Source organism: Thamnophis elegans, chromosome Z (assembly GCF_009769535.1).
Source record: "Thamnophis elegans isolate rThaEle1 chromosome Z, rThaEle1.pri, whole genome shotgun sequence".
Classification (NCBI taxonomy): Eukaryota; Metazoa; Chordata; class Lepidosauria; order Squamata; family Colubridae; genus Thamnophis; species Thamnophis elegans.
The window spans coordinates 119,680,343-119,703,467 of NC_045558.1; the positions used below are offsets into that span (position 1 = coordinate 119,680,343).

The window sequence follows — 23,125 nt, forward strand, 5'->3', positions numbered from 1 at the left end:
CCACTCCCATCCGGTCACATGGGTGGCAAGCCACTCCCACAAAGGAGGCCACACCTACAGAGTAGGTTCGAACAATTTTTGAAACCCACCACTGGTTCTGAGGTAACAGTTGGTCTTGTGTCCTCTTCAATCTTTTTCTTCTCATTCTCTAGTCTCTTTCTTCTTCCAACCAACTACAGGGGGAACATAGAGGTCCTGCGAGATGAGCCTGCCCCTGGGCACCCCCGCTGCTAGGATGCTCTTTGTTATGGCTCTGGCCTGCGCCAGCCCTTTTCTGGACTTACGGCGACGAACCATCAACATTCCCATTATTTTCAGTGGCTCAACCTACACACCAGAAAGTGCCCGGTTCTCACCTGAGGATTTTCGCAATTTCTCCATGGAGATCAACCCCATCCCTGTCGTTCTGAATGACACCAATCCTCGTAGCCTAATTGTACGGCTCTGTGATGTCCTCTCCTCCTTGCATATCCATGGAGTCGTTTTTGAGGATGATACGAGAACAGAGGATGTCGCCCAGATCCTGGACTTCATCTCAGCACAGACCTCAGTTCCAATCATTGGCATCAATGGAGGATCAGCCATTGTTCTTACTCCCAAGGTAACATAACTTCCTGGGCTTATTCTGCTACCTGAATATACACGGAAGCTCGGTCACTTAACAGAGATCTGCTTAATCAATATGCAAACAATTCGGAAAAAGGGCCCTTAAGAGATAATTTAACTGTTAGCTGTACAGAAATGTGTATACAAGGGAGAGGGGATATGAGATTAGAAATAATAGCAGAACTGAAAAAATCAATATTAACCAAGGTATAATAGAATTATACTACATATTCATTTTCAGTTACAGGTAGGACTTAGTAGATCTAACAGGATGGTCTAATTCTGTTCATAAAGACTTTGGGAATTATTTTTGTAAAAGACAAGTTGCTGGGGAGAGTTGGGTTGAAAGCAGAACTTAAAACTGAAACCTTTATCTCCTCAATCGAAAGCATTTGGAAAGTTGTATGCTTTATTTGAATCTGGGTGGAAAATGAGTGGAAAGCTCATTTTAAGATTTTAAGCTGCCCAGAGTTTCCCTGTGATAAGGTGGGCAGCCAATACAAATTTATAAATAAATAAATAAATAAATAAATAAATATATAAAACCGTTCCTGCTTTTCAGCCTGATCACTTTTGTCCTTTCTAAAATCCAGGAGAAAGGCTCAACATTCCTGCAGCTTGGTTCCTCAACCAAACAACAGTTGCAAGTGATGTTTGAGGTCCTGGAACAATATGACTGGACAGCATTTGCCGTCATTACTACCCTGTTTCCTGGCTATGAAGATTTTGTAGATTACATTGAGGTCCTGACCGACAGCAGCTTCATTGGTTGGGAGCGCCGCAGCACTGTGACCCTTAACCTCACTGATGACCCAGATGGAGCCCGCCTGAAGCGCCAGCTCCGAGAAATAAATGCCCGTATTTGCCTTCTCTACTGTTCCCGTGAAGAAGCAGAAAGCATCTTTCGTGCCGCTCGTGAAGTCAAACTTACTGGTCCTGGGTATATTTGGTTCATGGCAGGCGCCAACTTTGGTAGAACTGCCTACCTGCCTGAGGAACTGCCCGAGGGTCTCTTCATGGTGCTTTCAGCAGGATGGAAAGATGACCTTTACCACAGAGTACAAAACGGTGTGGCCATCATTGCCAAAGGCGCCGAGGCCCTCTTCCAAGTCTATGGCTCAATTCCAAAATTCAACAGTGACTGCCGGGCACCCAATCTCACCCAATTCAACGAGAATCTACATCGGTTAGCAGGGAAAGAGGCTGGGAGGGGGGTTCTTGGTGGGAGGGTGGTGCAACCAAGAGGAATCTACTGTTCCCTTCCATGAACAACTCTGACCTGTTCCCACCCTGTGCCTTTTTCTCCGCTTCCATTCTTTTCTTGATTTGCACCCCATTCCACCCATTTAATTCCACAATCTGATGCCTCCCAGATGTGTTGGATACAGTTTTCGCTTTCCCAGCTGGCATAAGATTGTGTTGTATCCAAGACAATTGGAGAAGGATCATCTCAAGCAATAAAAAGTCTTGCATCATGCATACATTTACATAGGGCATAAACTTAAATGGACCACAGTTGTATCTAATCACCTGGAGTCTTAACTCTGTTCCTCTGTTATGTCTTTGAGCATAATCATGCTTCTCTTCTTCCTTGGCACTATAACCCTGCTTCCGTTATGGTATTCAAAACTGTATTTTTACTTTCAGAACCAGCACTCTGGTATTCCTCCTTCTTGTAGTCCCCAGAATAAGGGATGTCAAAGTGGCTTTGGTTGCTTGATTACAAGCATTGCTTGATTACTGCCATTCTGATTTAAGCTAAGATACAGGATAAGGTCAGGACCACCTTCCTTCTTCTCTGGTCTGATTTGCTCCTCTGGACCCTTCTTTAATTCACATTATTTTTACTTTAAGATATTCAAATGCAGAAGAAATGCACCACTGGAGAAAAGATAGGAAGAAGCTTGAACAGTACATGTTTTTCTCATTGGCCAATAATAAGGGAATAGAAAGTGGAAAATAGATGCAAAACCTGGACAAGAAGATGATTTATGTGGTCTATAATGCGTGTCACATTCACAAATCAAGACAAAACCATTTGACCAATAGGTGGAACGGATGGAAGGAAGGTGTAAGAGGGATTAGCAATGGCACAGAAAGTTGGATGCTAATATTATTTCATATTGTTTCTAAAGTGGGTAGAGAACATCCTACTTTATTAGTGGGGAAAGTTGCTAATATTTAGCTGAAGGGGGGCAAAAATCAGTTTTTCTGCGGAGGTCAGGGAATAGGTCTGTTTCTTTTCACTCTCTAATTTTACCTATTCCACTTCGTATTTGCAAACCGAATTCCTCCCACATGTCATCCATCTCTACCCAAAATTGGCTCCCCCCTCCTTCTTGGTTTCTTTTAAAAGCCTAGTCCACATCTTCCCAAATATTCTTTCTCAGACATTGGATAAAGGTCTTTGGGGTCATGAGTGAAAGTGGGGATTAAAAACACAGATTGGGGTTGTCCGAAGAGCTTCTCTTCTGTCTTTTCATGCAGATATTTCATGAATGTCACATGGGGTGACAAGGACTTCTCCTTTAATGAGGATGGCTACCTGATCAATCCTTCTTTGGCTGTGATATCACTTAGCAAACATCGGACTTGGGAAGAGGTGAGTTTAAGGAGGGAGGGGGCAATGAGCTGTAGGTTGGCAAGAAAGATAGCTGGAGGAAGGTTTAGAAAAGAAGTAATATGGAGCGAAGGTGACTTTCTGGAAAACAGGATATATGTGAATTTGGAGTTGCAGCATGTTTCTGGAAGCTTCTGACTAGAAGCAGAGAGAGAGCTTTCCGGTCTCCATTCTGTCTCTGTCACATCTGATAGATAAGAGACCAAATAACTTTTAATTACATAAACAAGCTAAATCAAACCAGATTTTATAACCACTATGTGGCTTCTGGCCAATAGAAAAATGTAGTGGGCTAATGTATACAATCCTGACTCCAGCTTTGGAAATTGCTGAGGCTGGACATTGAGCCAAGCTAAATCACTGAATGATGCCAGAAGAAGACATGTTTCTTGTCTACCCAATATTTTTACTTCTGCCCTAGTCAGGTGTTCCCAAAGGACATTAGTTAAAGGATGAGTGTGATTTTTAAGGGAAAGGAGTTGATGGGGAAATTCAAAACTTAATATTAGAAGCTGAATTTGGGAGCTCTTTCGAAATAAATGCCTTTCTGTTTTGATGGATTGAAACAATTCTTGTATGTTGAATGAATTTGGCACCGCATTAGGGGTTTGGCAGGAAGACTATGAAGATTGGGGATGTATCTAATCTCTTCTCTTCGCCTTGGGAGGCAGGTGGGAAGGTGGGAGCGACGAATCCTGAGTATGTCACGATATAGGAAGTTCCTGCAACCCGTGGATGACAACAAGCACTTGATGGTGGCAACTTTGGAGGAAAGGCCCTTCGTAATTGTGGATGATATTGATCCTGCCACCAAAACTTGTATCCGTGACTCGGTGCCCTGCCATCACCCTCTCAACCACACTGACAGGTATTTTCAATATGCTTGAGAACCTTCTCAAGCAATAATAGCAATAGCAATAATATTATTGCTATTATTGCTGTTGCTATTATTGCTTGAGAAGGTTCTCACAGGCATGGCAAATTATTCTTAGACTTTAATCCTGTTCTTCCTGAAAAATATCAGAGTACCTCATGAGGCTTATGTACATAATTTCAGTTAGATTCCACTTTTTTCCTAAGAAACTGGAGTAGTACATGTTATTTTCTTTTCCAGCTCCATATTTTTGTCAATTTTATTTATATCCTACTTTACTATTTTTATAAATAATTCTAGGCAGTAAACATACTACTACTTCTCCTGTATTCCTCACAACAACAACCCTATCAGTGGTGGGATTCAAAAACTGTTATTACCGATTCTGTGGGAATGGCTTGGTGGGCATGGCAGGGGAAGGTTACTGCAAAATCCCCATTTTCTCCCAATCAGCTGAGACTCGGGAGGCAGATAATAGATGGGGGGAGGAGCAGTCAGAGGGGGTATTTTCCGGTTCTCCAAACTACTCAAAATTTCTGCTACCAGTTCTCCAGAACTGGTCAGAACCTGCTGAATACCACCTTTGAACCCTATGAGATTGATTGGACTGATAGAGAGTGACTGGCCCAAAGTCGTCCACCAGCTTTCATGCTAAGGCGGGACTAGAACTCACAGTGTCCTGGTGATTGGTCTAAAGTTACTCAGGTGGCTTCCCCCAAGTCCCAGCCAATGAAATTTATGACTGGCTGAGGAATTGAGTTCCACACTAACCATAATGCCACACTGGTTCTTATTTACTTTCTGTGATGTTCCTAAATTACCTGCTGAGTTCCTTTTTCACTTTCCTTGCACTGCTCACAGCAATCAATTAAAGAAGAGATGTTGTAAGGGGTTTTGCATCGACATCTTGAAGCGTTTGGCGAAAACTCTGGGATTCACCTATGACCTCTACCTTGTCACCAATGGCAAACATGGGAAAAAAGTCAATGGCATGTGGAACGGCATGATTGGAGAGGTAATTGGAGAACTAGGGACTTTGATTTCCAAGCAAAATCTTAGAAATGCAGTTTATTCCTATTCCTGTTCTTAGCTCCTCCTGAACACTAGCCATTCTGTTCTTCTTGACTCTTAACTCCTTCTATATGGTAGCCCTCCACATCCATTTGTTTAGCATCCATTCAAAGTTAAAATGGCACTGGAAAAGGTGAGTAATATTCCTATTTGGACTTACAACAATCACAGCATTCCTATGGTCACATGATTAAAATTGGGCCCGTTGGCAACTGGCATGTTTACTGTGGCTGCAACATCCTGGGGTCGCGTGATCACCATTTGCGACCCCCTCAGCCAGCTTCCAACAAACAAACTCAGTGGTGGAAGCTGGATTTACTTAACAACCGCATAATTCACTTTAACAATTTCAGTGATTTGCTTTACAAGCATGGCAAAAAATATGGTAAAAGTGGGTGTGACTCATTTAACCGCCTTGCATTAGCAACAGAAATTCAGATCGTCATCGGGGCCATAAGTCAAGGACTATCAATAGAGCTCTCTGGATACTTCATGAAAGAAAGGGACTGCCTTAACAGTTCATTGACAGTGATTGCTCATCTAATCTTCAGCACAGCTTATGGGAAAGCTGCCCCTGCCCCTTAAAACTATATATTCCTGCTTCTTATTATGCCATAGACAGCATTAATCTTTTCATCTGGCTCACAAATCTCTGGATGTTTATTTGTCTCCTGCCTCAGAAAAACAAACCCACTCTCTCATCCTGTCTGTTTCTCCATCAGGTGTTTTACAAGCGAGCTGACATGGCAATTGGATCCCTGACCATCAATGCAGAAAGAGCTGAAGTCATAGATTTCTCTGTGCCCTTCGTCGAGACAGGCATCAGTGTCATGGTGTCCCGCAGCAATGGAACTGTTTCACCTTCTGCCTTCCTAGGTGAATGCTCAGGACGAAGTTTGAGCAAAGGAAAAAGCATTGGGTGGGGGAGTGATGGACAAAGAGATTGCAGGTCACTCTTACTCCGAAAGATTACATTAGAATTAGACATAAGACCCTTAAACTCCTCCATAGTAACATTCACTGATTTTAGAAACAAGGACTTAAGTCAGTCTCAGGGAAAGCACCAGAAGGCAAGAAAAAGAACAGTGGATGGGAACTAATCAAGGAGAGAAGCAACAGAATTAACAGTGAGGACAACTGGAACAGCTTGCCTTCAGAAATTGGGGGTGCTTCATCACTGGAGGTTTTTAAGAAGAGACTGGACAGCCACCTATCACAAATGGTATAGTGTTTTCCTCTTGAACAGGGGTTGGACTAGAAGACTCCAAGGTCCTTTCGCGCTCTATTCTGACTGTTTGATTCATTAATTGATTGATTGATTGATTAACAGAATAACAAAAGTTGGGACCTTGGAGGTCTTCTAGTCCAACTTCCTGATCAAACGGGAGACTCTATGACATTTCAGACAAATGGTCATTCAGTCTCTTCTTAAAAACGTTCAATGTTAGAGCATCCACAACTTCTGGAGACCTGTCGCTCCACCGATTAATTGTTCTAACTAATGAGCTTGTGTCTTGAATTTTTTGTTACCCTCTTTAATTTGGTATCAGTAATCTGACTAGGAGGCTGGAAAATGAAGAGGTGATGTGAGCATCTTAATTCATGAAGGAAAGAGTTTTTTAAAAAAAATCATTTGGGCACCGACCCCGTTTCCCTTTTCCACAGAGCCTTACAGCCCTGCTGTTTGGGTGATGATGTTCGTCATGTGCCTGACGGTCGTTGCAGTGACTGTCTTCATCTTCGAATATTTCAGCCCAGTGGGCTACAACCGCAGCCTCAGCAACAGCAAACGTGAGTATACCACGGTTTCAGGGAGAGACTGTGAAAATGTGGGCTCCCCCTAGAAGTCAAACAGTGCATCTTATTGGTTTTTAAGCTTTCCCAGATCAGGTTAGTTTTTGAAAGTTTTTTTCTCCTCCCATTCCCTCCTCTGCTTTCTAGGCACTGGAGGCTCCAAGTTCACCATTGGAAAATCAATCTGGTTGCTTTGGGCATTGGTGTTTAATAATTCTGTGCCTGTGGAGAACCCCAGGGGCACTACCAGCAAGATCATGGTGCTGATCTGGGCATTCTTTGCCGTCATCTTCCTTGCCAGCTACACAGCCAACCTGGCTGCCTTTATGATCCAGGAGGAGTACGTTGACACGGTGTCTGGGCTGAGTGACCAGAAGGTGAGAAGAAAGGGATGGGTGATTGGGTTCGTGAAGAAAAATATCTACTCATCTGCTTGGCCTTCAATCTCCAGACATATTTATAAACACAGTTGCACTGATTCCATTTCACGTACCTCATTTCTTGGCTTTTCCCCTCTCCTTCATCCTTAAAACTATTTTGTTTTTGTTAAAATAAAACAAGATACCAGTAACGAAACTTGACCTTCTGTCAGGTTAAATGGACTGAAAATTCTGTCATTTTTAAAATTGAGGTGAAAATGAATATTCCAGTGATTGAAAACTCCTTGTCTAGTCCATTGCTCTGATATTTGACTAACTTAAACATCAGGGGAAAGTATGCTATTGGTACAGTTTAAGATTAAGAGTAGGGTTGCATCTTTGTTTTTCTTCACTGTCCATTTCCATCTAACATTTCCTGAAGAAACCAAGATTTTTTTTTTACATAGTCTGCTTACATTGTCTTAGATGTGAGCTCTGTGAATTGTCTTGCAAAGCAGCTTGTCTTCCAAGATAACCTTCCTTTGATTGAGCCATTCAAACTTTGCAAGGTTTATTTTAAATAGCGTTTAGAAGATGTACCTGGCTGTGATCAGGGCAGCTCAGAAAAGGGAAAACTTGCTCTGTATTCTAAAGAGTGGCTCAGGAAATGTCAGTCAAAGAGAAGATGGAGTTATCTTGAATAAGACAGGAAGGCAGGGACCTCTATAGATTTTTGTTTCCCATTGCAAAATGCCAGAAAGTTATGAAGTCCATGATTGTTGGAGAACTATTTGTAAAGACCTTGATGATATTGAATTTCAGGCCTCCTCTGTAGAAAGCAAATGTGTTCATATTATAGTTTGAACTACCCAGCATGTGCTGCCTTGAATTCAGTAATCTTTCCTTTGGAGAATCAGAAGAAGCCCTGACGTCATGGCTATCTGAAAAACAGAAGAACTCCAATGCTACATCTGCCAAAAATCCCAACATGGTTTTGCATTTTAAAAATATTATACCCTCCTGTCTGTCTCATGAAAAGGCATCCTCAGCTGACAACCAGCTAAACAATGCAGTCATTTTACGGCATCTTGCTTAGCAATGGCAGTTTTAACACCTCCTGCTGTTGTTAAGCAAGTTCCATGCTATCATTAAGTGAGGAAGTCACATGGTCACTATTTGTGATCTCCTGCCAGCTTCCCCATTGACTTTGCTTGTAGGAAATTAACAAAGGAGTCTCAAGTGGCAACTAGGTGATCAATGTAGGGATGCTATAAGAGCTGAAACATCTAGGACCAATCATAAGTACCACTCATTCATTCGTTAGAATGGCCATTGAACAAGTGGTTGTTAAGTGCTTCTAATTTCAAACATAGAGATTATATTTTGCAGTGTGACAGACAGAGAGAGGTTACATGGATATAACAATAAAAATGTATTAAATTTGTATGCAGCTTGATTGGAATGACACTAATTGGCTCAAATAAACAAAGAAATTACTATAAAAGATTAAAAATGGCAAATCTGACAGTCTGAATGGAAGGAAGCGAGGGGTCTCGCTTCCCATGTTTGTTTATTAAAGTATAAATTACCTAAAACAGGTGTATTTCTCAACCTGATACCTTCAAATGCTTTAGACTTCAACTCCCATCCTTCCTTCCAGCATGGGAACTGAATTCCAGTACCTTTGGAGCATACCAAGTTATGGGAGATGGACAAGCTGTTGGACTCATTTGTCACATTTAGAAGCTCCACAGGGCCCTCCACCGGAAGCCTTGTTGGTACCCAGCATGTATTGGATGTATTTATAAACCGGGACGTGGCTGATTATTGCCTGGTAATTAGCCCCTGACGAACAACCACAGCTGTGGGAAGGAGGGGGCCACGCAAATCGGACCAGCTGTGGCATGGCAGCCCGGCTCCCATTGAATCCCTTTCGTTAAGAGCTAACAAGCTGGGGTGTAATTAATAGGCATAATTAATGTCCAACAAGAAACGCAATCTCAGATAAATATTAAACAGCTCCGTTTAACAAATTCACACTGGGTGGGGAGGGAGGGAAAGTTGGTAATTGGAAGCAGAGAAAGGAAAGTTTTGCAAAATGTGCTTGAAATGGGCATTGCTGGATAGATTTCATACTCTGAATTAAGCCACATGGAGCTGGTGGCTTTCTGCCTTGGCAGGCGTATCTGGGACTGCAGATTTAGTGGTGTAAAATTCCACAGCGGAGGCCTGTTAATGTCTTACAACACTACAGCGAAGAATCTTTCAGTAGCAGCGAGAAACAAACAGATAAAATTAGAGATGCTAGCTTTGAAGGAGCAGCATTGCTCTTCTGGAGCTTGCTGTGGTGAAAGACTTTGGATTTTGTTCTTTTTTGGCCAGGGCAACCTGAGGTCTCGATCCTCTGGCCTCATTTCAAAGCCCCCAGCAAGCTTTCGGCTCAGCGTGTGATCAGGAGAAACATGCTCCTCTCCAGAAGTGAAAGGCAGAGGTGGCTGGGGCAATAAAACAAGGAAAAGCGGGAAATACTTGCTTTCCCCCTCCCTTTGGCTCCAGCCCCACTATTTGCTGGTCTGTGACCCTGCCACATGTGGCTCTTGCAGGATAAAACCTCTCCAGCATTACTGCCTGTTAAAACAGAAACCTTGCCTTTGTTTCTCTGGCAAAGCTGTGCAGTTCATAAAACCTAACAAGCCAGTTTATCTCCAAGGTATCACAAGCCTCTTCGCTTTCTAAGTCACAAACATTTCTTCATCTCTTCATCCTGCCATCTTCTGCCACACATAGCCACCTCCATTGGTCCTTTCTCTATTCCTCCCCTCCCCCATGTTCCTTGATTATATCCACAGCTCTGTATAAAACTCCAGATAATCTGCGCCTGTCTCCTATATTCCTTTCCAGCTTTCTCTGGGGACCTTTCTCCCTCTTAATGCAAGGGGGAGGAACCAGGCCCTTTTATGACTTGTGGACTTTGACTCCCAGAATTCCTGAGCCAGCATGGCTGATTCAGGAATTCTGGGTGTTGAAGTCCATAAGGGCCATGGTTCCCCACCTGTGTTCTAATGGCTCCTCAGCCATTTGTCACCAAGTAGCCTTTTTCCACAGATCCTCATTTAGCGGAATCAATCCCTTCAGAATGCGGATGCTCTGACTTTCGTCCCTGAGTAGGGATGGGTTTTAAATGGCCACTACTTATCTGTGCCATGCTGAAGAAGGGTCCGAGGGCCCCCCCAGAACAGCAGTCTGTTATAGGCAACAAATTTGATGAGGCTTGAAACGTGACAAGGATGTTTTTCTCTACGGCTTTCTGAAGTCCTCTCTTAGAAGAGAACAAACAGGCCGTCCCTGCCCTTGATCCTTCTAAATGTGTCCCGGTCTATTTCCGTATTGCTGATCTCTGTGCACCTCTCTGTCAACAATCATTTTTTGACAACTGCTGAATCCTTTTGTATCCAGAATTATCTTTCCATGGCGCCCATCTATTTCCGAGGCCATTGGAGACCTCGCTTCCACCCATAGACCCATCCCCTGCTTGCAGTTGGCTTTCTAAATTATTTGCTCTCCTTTTGCACAAAAGACAAACTTAACTGTTCACCCCAGAGTTTAAATATAGGTATATAAGTGTTTTGAGTTTAAATGCATGTATGCATGCATCTTGAGTTTTTATATATATATGCATGTATGTTGAGTTTAAATGTATGTATGTATAATATATAGAATGCATCTTGTTTAAATATATGTAGGTTGAATTTAGATCTATGCATGTATAGTATGTATGTTATCTTGTTTAAATGTATGTAATATGTATGTATGCATGCATGTACAATATGCAAATAGAACAATATTAAAAAGTTACAATATTTATGTAGTTACTTACCAAAACATCTAAATTATATTCAAGTAACCAAAATATCTTTACAATCCCCAAGGCATGTCACAACTTTTGAGTGCCCCTAATGTTTGGAAATTGAACATTGAAAACTTTGGCACAGACTAGGCTATGCATGTATGCATGTATCTTGAGTTTAAATGCATGTATGTATCAAGTTTAAATCTATGCATGCATTGATATTCAGTTTAAACGTATGCATATATTGTATATATGTATGTATCTTGAGTTTAAATGCATATATCCAGGTATGTATGGAGATTAGAGAGAGAATCAGCCTCGAAAAGCTTTACATAATTTTTTTGCAGCCTCAGACTACCTCCAGAATTCCGGATCTCTCTAGGCTTTTCCAAGATACCACTTTCATAAGTGTTCTTAACTTGTAAGCACCCAAATTTAAACATGGTAATTGATTACAACCTGTAGGGTTAATAACCAGTTGTGCTGCATGAAACTGACATGGAGAGCCATTATGAAATACAAGGTAGATTCAAAAAATAATATTTAGAGCAGCGAAATGCAATCAACAGTGTTTACCTTTCTTTCTTCCCAACTGTTACTATGTGACTTGCAGTTGTACCTACAGTATACGGCTGTTTTTTTCTGCTAAGGGGATACAAAAGCTTATTTGGCCTCATGTTCTTGACTCTGAAAGCCTCTTTCCCAAAGCTGTTTTTAATTACAAAATGATATTGGAGCTCAGTTATACCTGCTTATATGTGACAAGTGAGGAGCCCCTGAGACTTATTCTCAGATATGCTTTCAAGAAATACTAACATCATTCACCTGGATTGCCAGAAAAATTAAAAGGAGAAATTCTATGACTATATCCTTGTCCTATATCCTATGTATATATATTATATATATTTAGGTATGTGTGTGTGTATATACATATACATACACATATACATACACATATACATACATACATACATATTTTTTTTTAGATTTTTAGATTTTATTGGAAATTTATATGCCGCCCTTTTCCCTGAGGGGACTCAGGGCGGCTTACAACAATGAAGGGAAGGGAGTGCAAGACAAGACTTAAAAAGAAAAGAATCGTGATTAAAAGAAAATTAACCATAAAAACACAACATTCACTCAACATTCGGGCGGGGTGAGAGTAATCCTATCCCCAGGCCTGACGGGATAGCCAGTTCTTAAGGGCTGTGCGGAAGGCCTGGACTGTGGTGAGGGTACGGATCTCCACGGGGAGGTTGTTCCATAATGTCGGAGCTGCAACTGAGAAGGCTCTCCTCCGCGTAGTCGCCAGTCGGCACTGACTGGCGGATGGAATTCGGAGGAGGCCTACTCTGTGCGATCTGATGGGACGCAGGGAGGTAATTGGCAGGAGGCGGTCTCTCAAATAGTCAGATCCACTACCATGGAGCGCTTTATAGGTGGTAAGTAAGACCTTGAAGTGCACCCGACGATCAACAGGTAGCCAGCGCAGCTCACGGAGGATTGGTGTTATATGGGCGAACCGTGGTGCGCCCATGATCACTCGCGCGGCCGCGTTCTGGACTAGCTGAAGTCGCCGGATGTTCTTCAAGGGCAGCCCCATGTAGAGCACATTGCAGTATTCCAGCCTAGAGATCACAAGGGCTCGAGTGACTGTTGTGAGAGCCTCCCGGTTCAGGTAGGGCCGCAACTGGCGCACCAGGCGAACCTGGGCAAATGCCCCCCTGGTCACAGCCGACAAGTGGTGGTCAAAACTCAGCTGTGGATCCAGGAGGACTCCCAAGTTGCGGACCCTATCTGAGGGGAATAAATTTTGCCCCCCCAGCCTGATTGATGGAACGTTAGCCAAATTGTTGGGAGGAAAACACAACAGCCACTCGGTCTTTTCCGGGTTGAGTACCAGTTTGTTAGCTCTCATCCAGTCTTTAACAGCCTCAAGGCCCCGGTTCATCACGTCCACCGCTTCATTGAGTTGGCACGGGGCGGACAGATACAACTGCGTATCGTCCGCATATTGATGGTACTTAATCCCGTGCCTCCGAATGATCTCGCCCAGCGGTTTCATGTATATGTTAAATAGCAGGGGGGACAGAACCGAGCCCTGCGGCACCCCATAGGTTAGGGGCCTCGGGGACGATCTCTCCCTCCCCACCAACACCGACTGCGACCTGTCCGAGAGGTAGGAGGAGAACCACTGTAAAACAGTGCCGCCCACCCCCACCTCCCGCAGTCGTCGCAGAAGGATACCATGGTCGATGGTATCGAAAGCCGCTGAGAGGTCGAGGAGAACCAGGATGGACGCGTAGCCTCCATCTCTGGCTCTCCAGAGATCATCGGTCAATGCGACCAAAGCGGTTTCAGTGCTGTAACCGGGCCTGAAGCCAGACTGGAAGGGGTCAAGGTAGTTAGCTTCCTCCAAGGTACGCTGAAGCTGTAAGGCCACCACCTTCTCAACAACCTTCCCCAGAAAGGGGAGGTTGGAGACTGGACGATAGTTGTTAAGAACTGCTGGATCCAAGGACGGTTTCTTCAGGAGGGGCCTCATGTATGTATACATACATACACACAAACACACATCAGAGCTGGGTTGCTCTCAGTTCAGCCTGGATCGGGCGAACCGGTAGTAGCGGTGGCAGGAGGCTCCACCCACCCACCTGGATGCTTTTGCGCATGCACAGAAGTGTCGCACGCAAACGCATGTTCATGCCTGAGCAAACCAATAATAAAAATATTGGAAACCCACCACTGATACACATATATAAATGTATGTAAATATGTATGTTGTGTGTGTGTGTACAGACACAGATATATATTACAATTAAGATTAATAGAACTTTAAAAAAATCAGTCCAGCAATGAGGTGTCCTCCTAACCATCCATCTGCTAGCCAGCCAGCTCTAGATTTACCTGACCCTTGATACAGCAGGAATCTCCTGATATCTAGAAATCCTAATGTTGGATATGATTTCTATTGCAACCAGGGCTAGCCAAACATCATGTATTTCACTCAGCCAAAACAGAAGCTTCCAATCTTCTCTGATAGGATTAGTCTCTTATTTCCTGAGTGTGTTTCCATTTCTAAGGATGGGCTGGCAATGCCTGTTTCATTTGTCTACTCTCCACAGTTTCAGAGACCCCAGCACCATTATCCTCCTTTGAGATTTGGCACAGTTCCTAATGGTAGCACCGAAAAAAATATTCGGAACAACTATGGAGAAATGCACGAATATATGGGGAAGTACAACCAGCGCAGTGTGGAAGATGCACTTCAAAATCTGCAGACAGGGTAAGTAAAGGGGGAATGGCAGGAAAGACCAGTATAACATTGGGAGAACAGAGTAGGGAAGGAAGACAAGATTGTTGTTGTCCCCCACCCCCCATGTCTTCATTTAGCCACCCCAATTTTAATACTGTCTCCTGTGATCTAGAGTAGATGGTCTTTGGTCACTCACATTCCAGCTGGTGTTGTCAGGTACAAAGAATCATATTGATCATGCCTATTCATAAGAATCTAGTCAACTAATATTCAGTACTAAATTGCCGCCAGATAAGAGTTAATGGAATTCAAGAGGGGCTGGATTTAGACTTTGTAAGAACTTAAGGACTCCAGGCTAATTGTTCACTTGACTCCTCCTCCAGAGTCTGCCTGTTCTTCTCCTACAGGTGTAACATCTGAAGATCTTACCAGCAAACACATTCCAGCAAGTTTTAGATGTTTCTCACATTCTCTCTACTAGCTGGCTGCATTTGGAGTGCAGTCCTCAAACCCTGAAAAAGGGGCCGTGTTTCCCCCTGCCTATGCAACACACAGCTGCAAAAGGGATATTAATTGCTGTGGCGATTACAGTGTGACATTTGATTAAGCAAGTGTCATGGGTGGCTGTTGGATGTGGCTGGTGACATGACTGACTCTCACACCCATATTATTTTGTGACCTTGTAACACAAGTTTGTTAATTAGTTTTTATTAAATAAATCTTAGTCAAGTTAATAACGTGAGTTTTGGTCAATTAATCAGTGAGTCGGTTGAAAGACTCCTAAGAAAAAGGAGCTCTAAAGGTGTGTGTGTGTGTGTGTGTGTGTGTATACACACACATACAAATGCACACACATACATACATACATAATTTTCAGAACATACACAATTGGGATAGAGAAAACAACTTCTTAGATGTGTTCCTCCCATGCAAGAGGACTGTCTCTTCAAGGATTTGTACTGCTTAAAAACTAAAAATGTTAAAACCTGCTGGTTTATTTATTTATTAGATTTTTATCTTGGCTTTATTGCTTTATAAGTAACTCAGGGTGGTATATACATATAAAGTATCCCTTCCGCCTCCTATTTTCTCCACAACTGTGTGGCGAGTTGGGCTGAGACAGAGTGACTGCTTTAAAGGAACCTAGTTGGCTTTCATGCCTAAAGCGGGATTAGAATTTATAGTCTCCTGTTGATTGGCCTGAAATCACCCAGTCGACTTTCATGCCTAAAGTGGGACTAGAATTTATAATCTTCTAGTTTTTAGCCCTGTACCAGGAGTAGGTTCCAGCAGTCACTATTGCCAGTTTGCTGGTGGATGCTTCACACACACTTGATGCCCGCTGCACGCACATGCGCACTGTAATAAAAATTGTTCTGCGCAAGCACAGAAGCAAAAAACAAGATGGTGACGCCTACAGCGCCACCGGGAGAACCAATTCGAGGGCATGGCAGGCCTGGGTCATTGGCGGTTCTAACAACCTAGGCTGTCAAACCACTACTGATTCAGCCAAACTGGTCCAAATCGATAGGAACTCACCACTGCCCTGTACCTTCCATTTTTATCAATGGTAAATGGTTATTTGGGGACAATCAAAATATTCTGAATCCTTTCAGTTCAACCAGGTGTCTCCACAAATCTTCTCAATACAGTATATAGGAGTAAGTCTGTATTTATGGTTAAAGAAATAAATAACTTTCTTGAGTCTTGCCATGAATACATGTTAGTCCAACAGTGTCTACTATTAAACAGGCTTCCTACTGTTCGTCACAACAGCACTTTCTGTGAATATCTATGAATTCTGGCTGATTTCTTTTGGAAAGAAACTAAATAAAATGAGCCCCACCCCGTGTGGTACCCATTGTTAAAAGAATTGTGCAGCATTATGCTTTTAGTAAAACTGCTACGGGGGGCTTATATCTGAATTTTTCATGTGTGAACATTTTGCAACTTAAATATTATTTTCCACAATACAAGAGGGATTATAGCTCAGTCAGCCTCCTTTGAGCAGACATATGGGTAGGGTCTTCATTGCTATTGGAACAGCTGTCAAGCCTGCTATCAATTTAAAAAGCCAACTGGCTGGGTTATTATAAATATATGATTTACTATTTAATCCTATATACCAAGATCACATTCATATATGCTGCTAATTAAGATAGATTAACAGTTACGACATGATTCTGTAGAAAATTATGAAACTCACACACATACATTAGCTTTGCTAGTTTAGTTAAATGTGAATCTTATCTTGAAGGAAATTTGTTATATTTTATTATTTGTATTGCTTTTTAAATTCCTGCAGACTTTTTTTTGATTCTGTATGCAGTCCAGTAGTATTTCTACCCTCCACTCCCAACTTTAAATCCAGAGCTGGTTCCAGGCATGGTGATGTTGCTGTGATGTGCAAAAATATTGTAGAACAGTGTTTCTAACCTTAGCGATTTTAAGATATGTGGACTTTAGTTCCTAGAATAAATCTATTCTTCTCATTTCTGGTTGAGGTATTCTGGGAGTTGAAGTCTACACATCTTAAAATGACTAAGGTTGGTCTCTTTAGAAGGAAGCAGAACTGTAGGCATCTCCCCAGCCCGGCCCTCCAAAAAGTTAATTGTAATAAGAACATCAGGATATTATGCATATAAGGAATTAGAAGTGGCAATATTGTACAACTAAAATATTTAAGAGGAGATGAAAAGATAGAGGAGTATTTATATATATACATCGATGAATAAATCAAATTGGGGGAGTAATGAAGAACAAGGTGGAGGACAGGATTTATTCTAACAATAAATAACTTTTTTTTCGTATTGGCTTATGAATTGTATGCCTAGTGCTTTAAATCTCTTCCTGTGTTTTTTTTTAGCTGTTTTACGGATATTAATCAGTCATAAAGAGTCAGTTTAGTGGTTAAGGCACCAGGCTAGAAAGTGGAAGGCCTGGACTTCTAGTTTTGCCTTAAACACGAAAGCCAGCTGGATAATTTTGGGCCAGTCACTCACTCTCAGCTGAACCACCTCATATTGTTATTGTGAGAAAAATAGGAGGAGGAAAGTGTGTTGCATATGTTTGCCACCTTGAGTTTATTTGTAAAAATAAAGATGGAATACAAATAAATATAAAATAAAGATGGGATACAAATAAATAAAATAACATTTCTTTGTGCTGCTTATTGATATACATTGAGGATTAAGATAAAGTAAAGTAGTATGCTAGATTATTTGTTAGTTTCTTCCTTCTGGCCAGCTTTTCCCCGAGTTAGCTAATCCAAACAAGCCACATTTGCCTATAAGGAGAACAACTCTGCATCTTTCTATGCATCTATCAAACCAACCTACTTTTAAGCTGTATGAGTTAGACTCCAAACAAACTGTATTCTTTCAAGATTCAAAAATGTGTGTGGTGTTCTTGGTACTCTCTGAGCATGGTTGTTTTCTTGCAGACATTTCATTACCCAACTATGTAACATTATCAGTGCTACGTGCATCATGAAAGCTACCCTGTTTCCCCAAAAATAAGACCTCCCTTGATAATAAGCCCAATCTGGCTTTAGAGCTCATGCACTAAAACAAGCCCTCTCCCCAAAATAATCCCTCTTCAAAAATATTGCAACACAGCAGCAGTCATGAGGTGACCGCGCTCGCCGTCTCCTGTACCTCAAAAATAATAAGCCCTGAAAATAAGGCCAAGTGCTTGGAAACACAGTAACCGTGATGATGTTACCTAGATGGGTAACGATACATCTGTAAGGAAATAAGCAAGCTCTGAGAGCATCAAGAGGAGCACAGTTCAACCCTGAGCCATAAATATTATCTTCTATTAAAAACAGGGGTCCGATTTATTTGGAACAAATACTTAGATTGGTTTCAAAAGAGAGAAACTGAATGTGCAGTTCTTTATAGCCCATCTTCCCTGAGGTGCACCTTCTCAGTGTTCTTCTCAACTCATCTCAGTCTGCCTTCCCCCCCCCTGTCTGCAGGAAACTGGATGCTTTTATTTATGATGCAGCTGTCCTCAACTATATGGCCCGCAAGGAAGAAGGTTGTAAGCTTGTCACCATTGGAAGTGGGAAGGTCTTTGCCACGACAGGCTATGGCATTGCCCTGCAAAAGGGATCCAAATGGAAACGGCCCATTGACCTGGCCCTGCTTCAGTTTCTCAGCGATGGTAAGACTTCATGGATCAGGTCCAGGTTCTAACGGAGGACACTGGAATTGAAGTGGAAAGTCTGGGTTAGAAGCAAATGATGAATTGCGAGGCGGAAAGAAATGTTGTAATGGACTTTTTGAAATATATCAGTGCCTAAAAAGAAGTGTATTGTGCATTATTCTAGGTGCATACTCTCAAGTTAGTGTCACTGGGGAGCTTTTTTTTAAATACAGCCCATTGGACTGTGAAGAGATCTAGAAAGAAAGAAAAAAAGAAATTTGATTCAGAGTACCTGTAAATTTGCATGTAGCATGCCAGGAGCTCCTTAAAGCAAGGTAGGCTTTTTCTTAAGATTGACAAATTCAGGAAGATGCACAACAACTTTAAGGTGTTCCTGAGAAGTGCTATAAGTGGGCCCCTGCATGCTCTAAATCAGGGGTGTCAAACTTGATTTCATTGTGGGTTGTACTTGACCTCAGAGGGCCATGGTGGGCATGGGTGTGGTGGGCATGGCCAGCTTGAGGTCACTCATGTCGGGGGACACCTGTGGTGGCCAAGTGCTAAAGCAGGACTTCCCTGAGACCCTTCCTTATTCTTATTATAATCTTCCTTCCTTCCTTTTTTTTCTTTTTCCTTTCCTTTTCATTCTTCCTTCTTCTTCCTTCCCCTCTTTCCTTATTTTTCCTTCCTTGCTCTCTTCCCATCTTTCCTTCTTTTTCTTTGTCTTTCCCTTTCCCCTTTCCTGTCCCTTCTTGCATGCTCAAATGCAAAAGGGGAAACATTTCTCCTTTTGTTTTGTTTTTAGTTTGTTTTGCTAGCCCTCTGCCAGCGAAAATGGAGGCTGGGGTATGTGTGCACAGGCCCTCCCCTTAGCTCTGTTTTGACTGGCAGAGGCACTGAAGGCCAGCCCTTTGCTGTTTCCAGGCCTGCCTCACAGGCCGGATCCAGGCCACGGGCCTTGAGTTTGACACCCTTGCTCTAAATCATATGTTGCCCTTTGGAGCCAAATCTCCATGCAGCCATTTCTCAAACTGTATAGCCTAAATTGGTAATATCTTCTGCTGTGGAGCATCTGGTATCTATGTCTATGACCTATATTTACAATAATTCCTAAAATTTTAAGTTCAAGGCTTATGCATGGGCCACGTTCTCTTCTCAGATTGACAGACAGCAATCTACATCATCTGTCTGCCATCAAATTGGATTAAGCAGCATTATTGTGATAAGAAAATATTTATTGTCCTCAGCTAGAAATGGGGTGTAATGCTATTTCTCAGTGCATACATTCCTTTTTAAATACTTTTTTATTAATAGGTCTTATATATATAGTAAGAAGTATATTGAAAGAAAAAAGATATAGCAAATGTGAAAGAGGAAGAAAAGAGAAGAAAAGAAGAGACAAAGAAAAAAGGAAATGGAAAATAAAACATGAAAAGAGATATTAAAAATGGCTTCCAATTTTCTTCTCAGAGTAATACATACAATTCTAATCAAATCTCTCTCTAAGATTTCATCATAATCATTATTCTTTTTAATTATCTAAACCATAAGTCACAAAATCATTTTCTTTTTTACGCAAAAAAAAATCCATAATAGGTTTCCAGTGGTTGATGAATGTCAATAATGACCTTTCTGTAATCAAAGAAGCCAATTTAGTCATCTCAGCAAATTCTGTCAATTTCATCTGATGTTTCTCCATGATGGGTAATGCTGAAACTTTCCACTTTGTACATATGATAATTGCCATAGTAATCATATATTGAAATAATCTTCCATGGCTCTTTTTAAACCATTTATCCTTTATCAGTCTCATAAGGAAAGGTTCTGGTTTCAGTTGAATGTCTAAAATCCTCTGTACATACTGAAATCATTTTTTAGTTCTTTTACATATCTCTCAGGCATGATAAAATGTGCCTTCAAGTTGTTCACATTTCCATATATTTGAAATGCTTTTATACCTTCTAGATAATTTCTCTGGTGTCATGTACCCATAATACATCATTTTTATAAAAATTATCCTTAAGATCATAACAATGTAAATTTCAACCTTTTTGACCATATATTGATAGATGGATTCATCTGTATATTATTAGCCCACTTTAAGATGCCTTCGTTAACCTGCTTTTCTTCCATTTCAGATTTCAAGAAAATTGTACATGTTTTAGCAATTACATGTTCATCGTCGGTACACAATTGCACTTCAAATTCTGTCTTCCTTTTCTTTATACCATGTCTTTCTATCTGTTTTAAATCTTTCTAATAACTGTAAAAAGGAAAACCACTGACAACTATATCCTACTTCATTAGTTGCTCACTTGATTTAATGTTAAATTCCCCTTGCTGACTCTCCCATAATTTCTAGTATGTTAACTATTTGTCTTTGTTTGTAAAGACAAGTAGATAAATTATTTTTTGTGCTGAGATCCATAGAGATCTTTTGGGGGGGCACAGTCTTGGTTTATATCTATTCCATATTCTCAGTATGGCTTTTCAAATGAAATGATTTTTTAAATCCACATTAACTTTATTGTAGCATAAATATACATGCCATCCATACCTTAGGTCATGTGTTTCTAACTCTAAAAATCTTTTCTTTCTCAGCAGCACCCATTCTCTCATATAAACAAACAAACAAACAAACAAACAAAAGCTTCAAAATACAATTTCAAAACTGGGAAACCAAATCCTCTTCTTTCCTTTGTGTCATGTTAGCACTTTGTATTTAAATTGTGTTTTTCCCCCTTGCATACAAATTTAGATATATATTTTTGTCATTGCCTGAATAGCATATCAGTTATCAAAACAGGTGTAGTCTGAAGCAAAAACATTCTAGGCAAAACATTGATTTTGCTTATAAAATTCCCATCAACAATGACAATTTAATTTTAACCATCTTAAGATGTTCTTCTTAATTTCATTCCATGCGTGAACACTATTTATTTTGAAATAATATACAGTCCCAGTAATACTCCAAGTATTTTACTTTTTCTCAATATTAAACTTTATCAGTTCTACTTGATCTTTTGTTTTTATATTTTTGTTAACATCTTCTGTTTTCCATGCATTGATTCTAAACTTTAGTTAGCACTGATTAGTTTCATTTAACACACAGTAATCATTCATTTACATTTGCAACCAAGATTGCCAAATATAAGACTGTATTTTTCTTCTGCACTGAGAAGTCCATGTTTAGTTTCTTTCAGATGAAATACAACTGGTAATATCAATTTGATTTACAAGTAGAGTGTAATAGAAGCAAATGGATATTTCTGCAGGAAGCTGCAAATGCAATGATCTTGTACTGAAGAGAGAAATAAGGCATTGGCTGCTTCACCTTCAGCTAGCAAAATTCAGCTTTATTCCAGTTTAAAAATGAAAACTAGGTTTTTATCTTCACTTCTCAAACATTCATGATACTTGCATTTTTTTTTAAGTGCTGCAGACTCAAAATCATTATAGCCGATGAAAATCTATTTTTGAAGATCCTAAATAATTGTTTATGGAAAGGGGCCCCTTTCTCCTTTTACTCTCAGCATTTGTCTCATTTCCACATATTCAATCCAATTAGTCCTCAAGTTATAACGGCATTGAAAAAAGTGACTTATGACCATTTTTCACACCATTGCAGCAGGATCAAAATTTAGATGCTTGGCAACTGGCATGTATTAACAACAGTTGCAGCATCCCAAGGTCTTGTGATCACCTTTTGTGATCTTCTGACAAACAAAGTCAATAAACCAGATTCACTTAAACAGGCTACTAACTTACCAATTGTACAGGTTCGTTTAACAACTGTGGCTAGAAAAGTCATAAAAAGAGCAAAATTCACTTAACAACTGTTTTGCTTAGCAATGGAAATTTTGGGCTCAGTTTTGGTTGTATGTTGATGACTACCTGTAACCTCTGTGGTCATACACCAATTACTTTGTTAACCAACAGAGATAAACAACTTCTGGCTCTGCCACCTCAATTTTGCACCGTGTCTAAGCTTCAAGTTTTCCATGGGTGGGAATTATCATTTCATTCCAACTCCCTAACACCCCTGGCAAGCTTCCAGTGCCAAAGTACCATGGAAGTCCTTTGCTTGTCTTTGCCATGGTTACGCTGACTATTTAGACATCATTAAATAAATAGGCAGAACTTTAAAGTTTGATGGGAAGCCTGACACTGATAGGATGCCAGTTTCTCTGTTCAAACGTTGGGGTTCCCTCATATGAAGCTATTTGCTACTGAGGTTGAGAGCAGAGAGAAGAATTACTGGGCAGTGTTAAGAGTGAGTGAAAGTTTGAGGAGTGAAAATGTGATCTTGTGGAAGGGCCTTCCAATATTGCTGTGGTCCCAAGTCAGCTTTCCCAGTTGTGTTTGTGAATACCCCTGGCAGATTTCTCTAGCCATCCTATATAGTTCTCAAGTTACAACAGTTCATTCAGACTGTTCAAAGTTACAACGGCACTGAAAAAAATGACTTCTGACTTATTTTTCACAGCTACAACCTTTGCAGCATCCCCATGATCATGCAATCAAAATTCAAAGGCTTGGCAGCCAG

At 41.0% G+C, this 23,125-nt stretch overlaps 1 protein-coding gene across 1 annotated transcript in view; it reads left to right on the forward strand.

Annotated features, from left to right (window-relative positions):
- Positions 1-202: 202 nt before the first annotated feature.
- GRIN2D (glutamate ionotropic receptor NMDA type subunit 2D) overlaps positions 203-23,125 on the forward strand; it is a 29,913-nt gene continuing 6,990 nt past the window's right edge. The window contains exons 1-10 of the mRNA XM_032237479.1: positions 203-601; positions 1,200-1,792; positions 3,094-3,208; positions 3,898-4,094; positions 4,962-5,115; positions 5,894-6,047; positions 6,837-6,962; positions 7,113-7,342; positions 14,300-14,460; positions 18,410-18,597. Of these exons, the coding sequence (XP_032093370.1) occupies positions 203-601; positions 1,200-1,792; positions 3,094-3,208; positions 3,898-4,094; positions 4,962-5,115; positions 5,894-6,047; positions 6,837-6,962; positions 7,113-7,342; positions 14,300-14,460; positions 18,410-18,597 (2,317 nt within the window). The remainder of the gene's footprint in view (positions 602-1,199; positions 1,793-3,093; positions 3,209-3,897; positions 4,095-4,961; positions 5,116-5,893; positions 6,048-6,836; positions 6,963-7,112; positions 7,343-14,299; positions 14,461-18,409; positions 18,598-23,125) is intronic.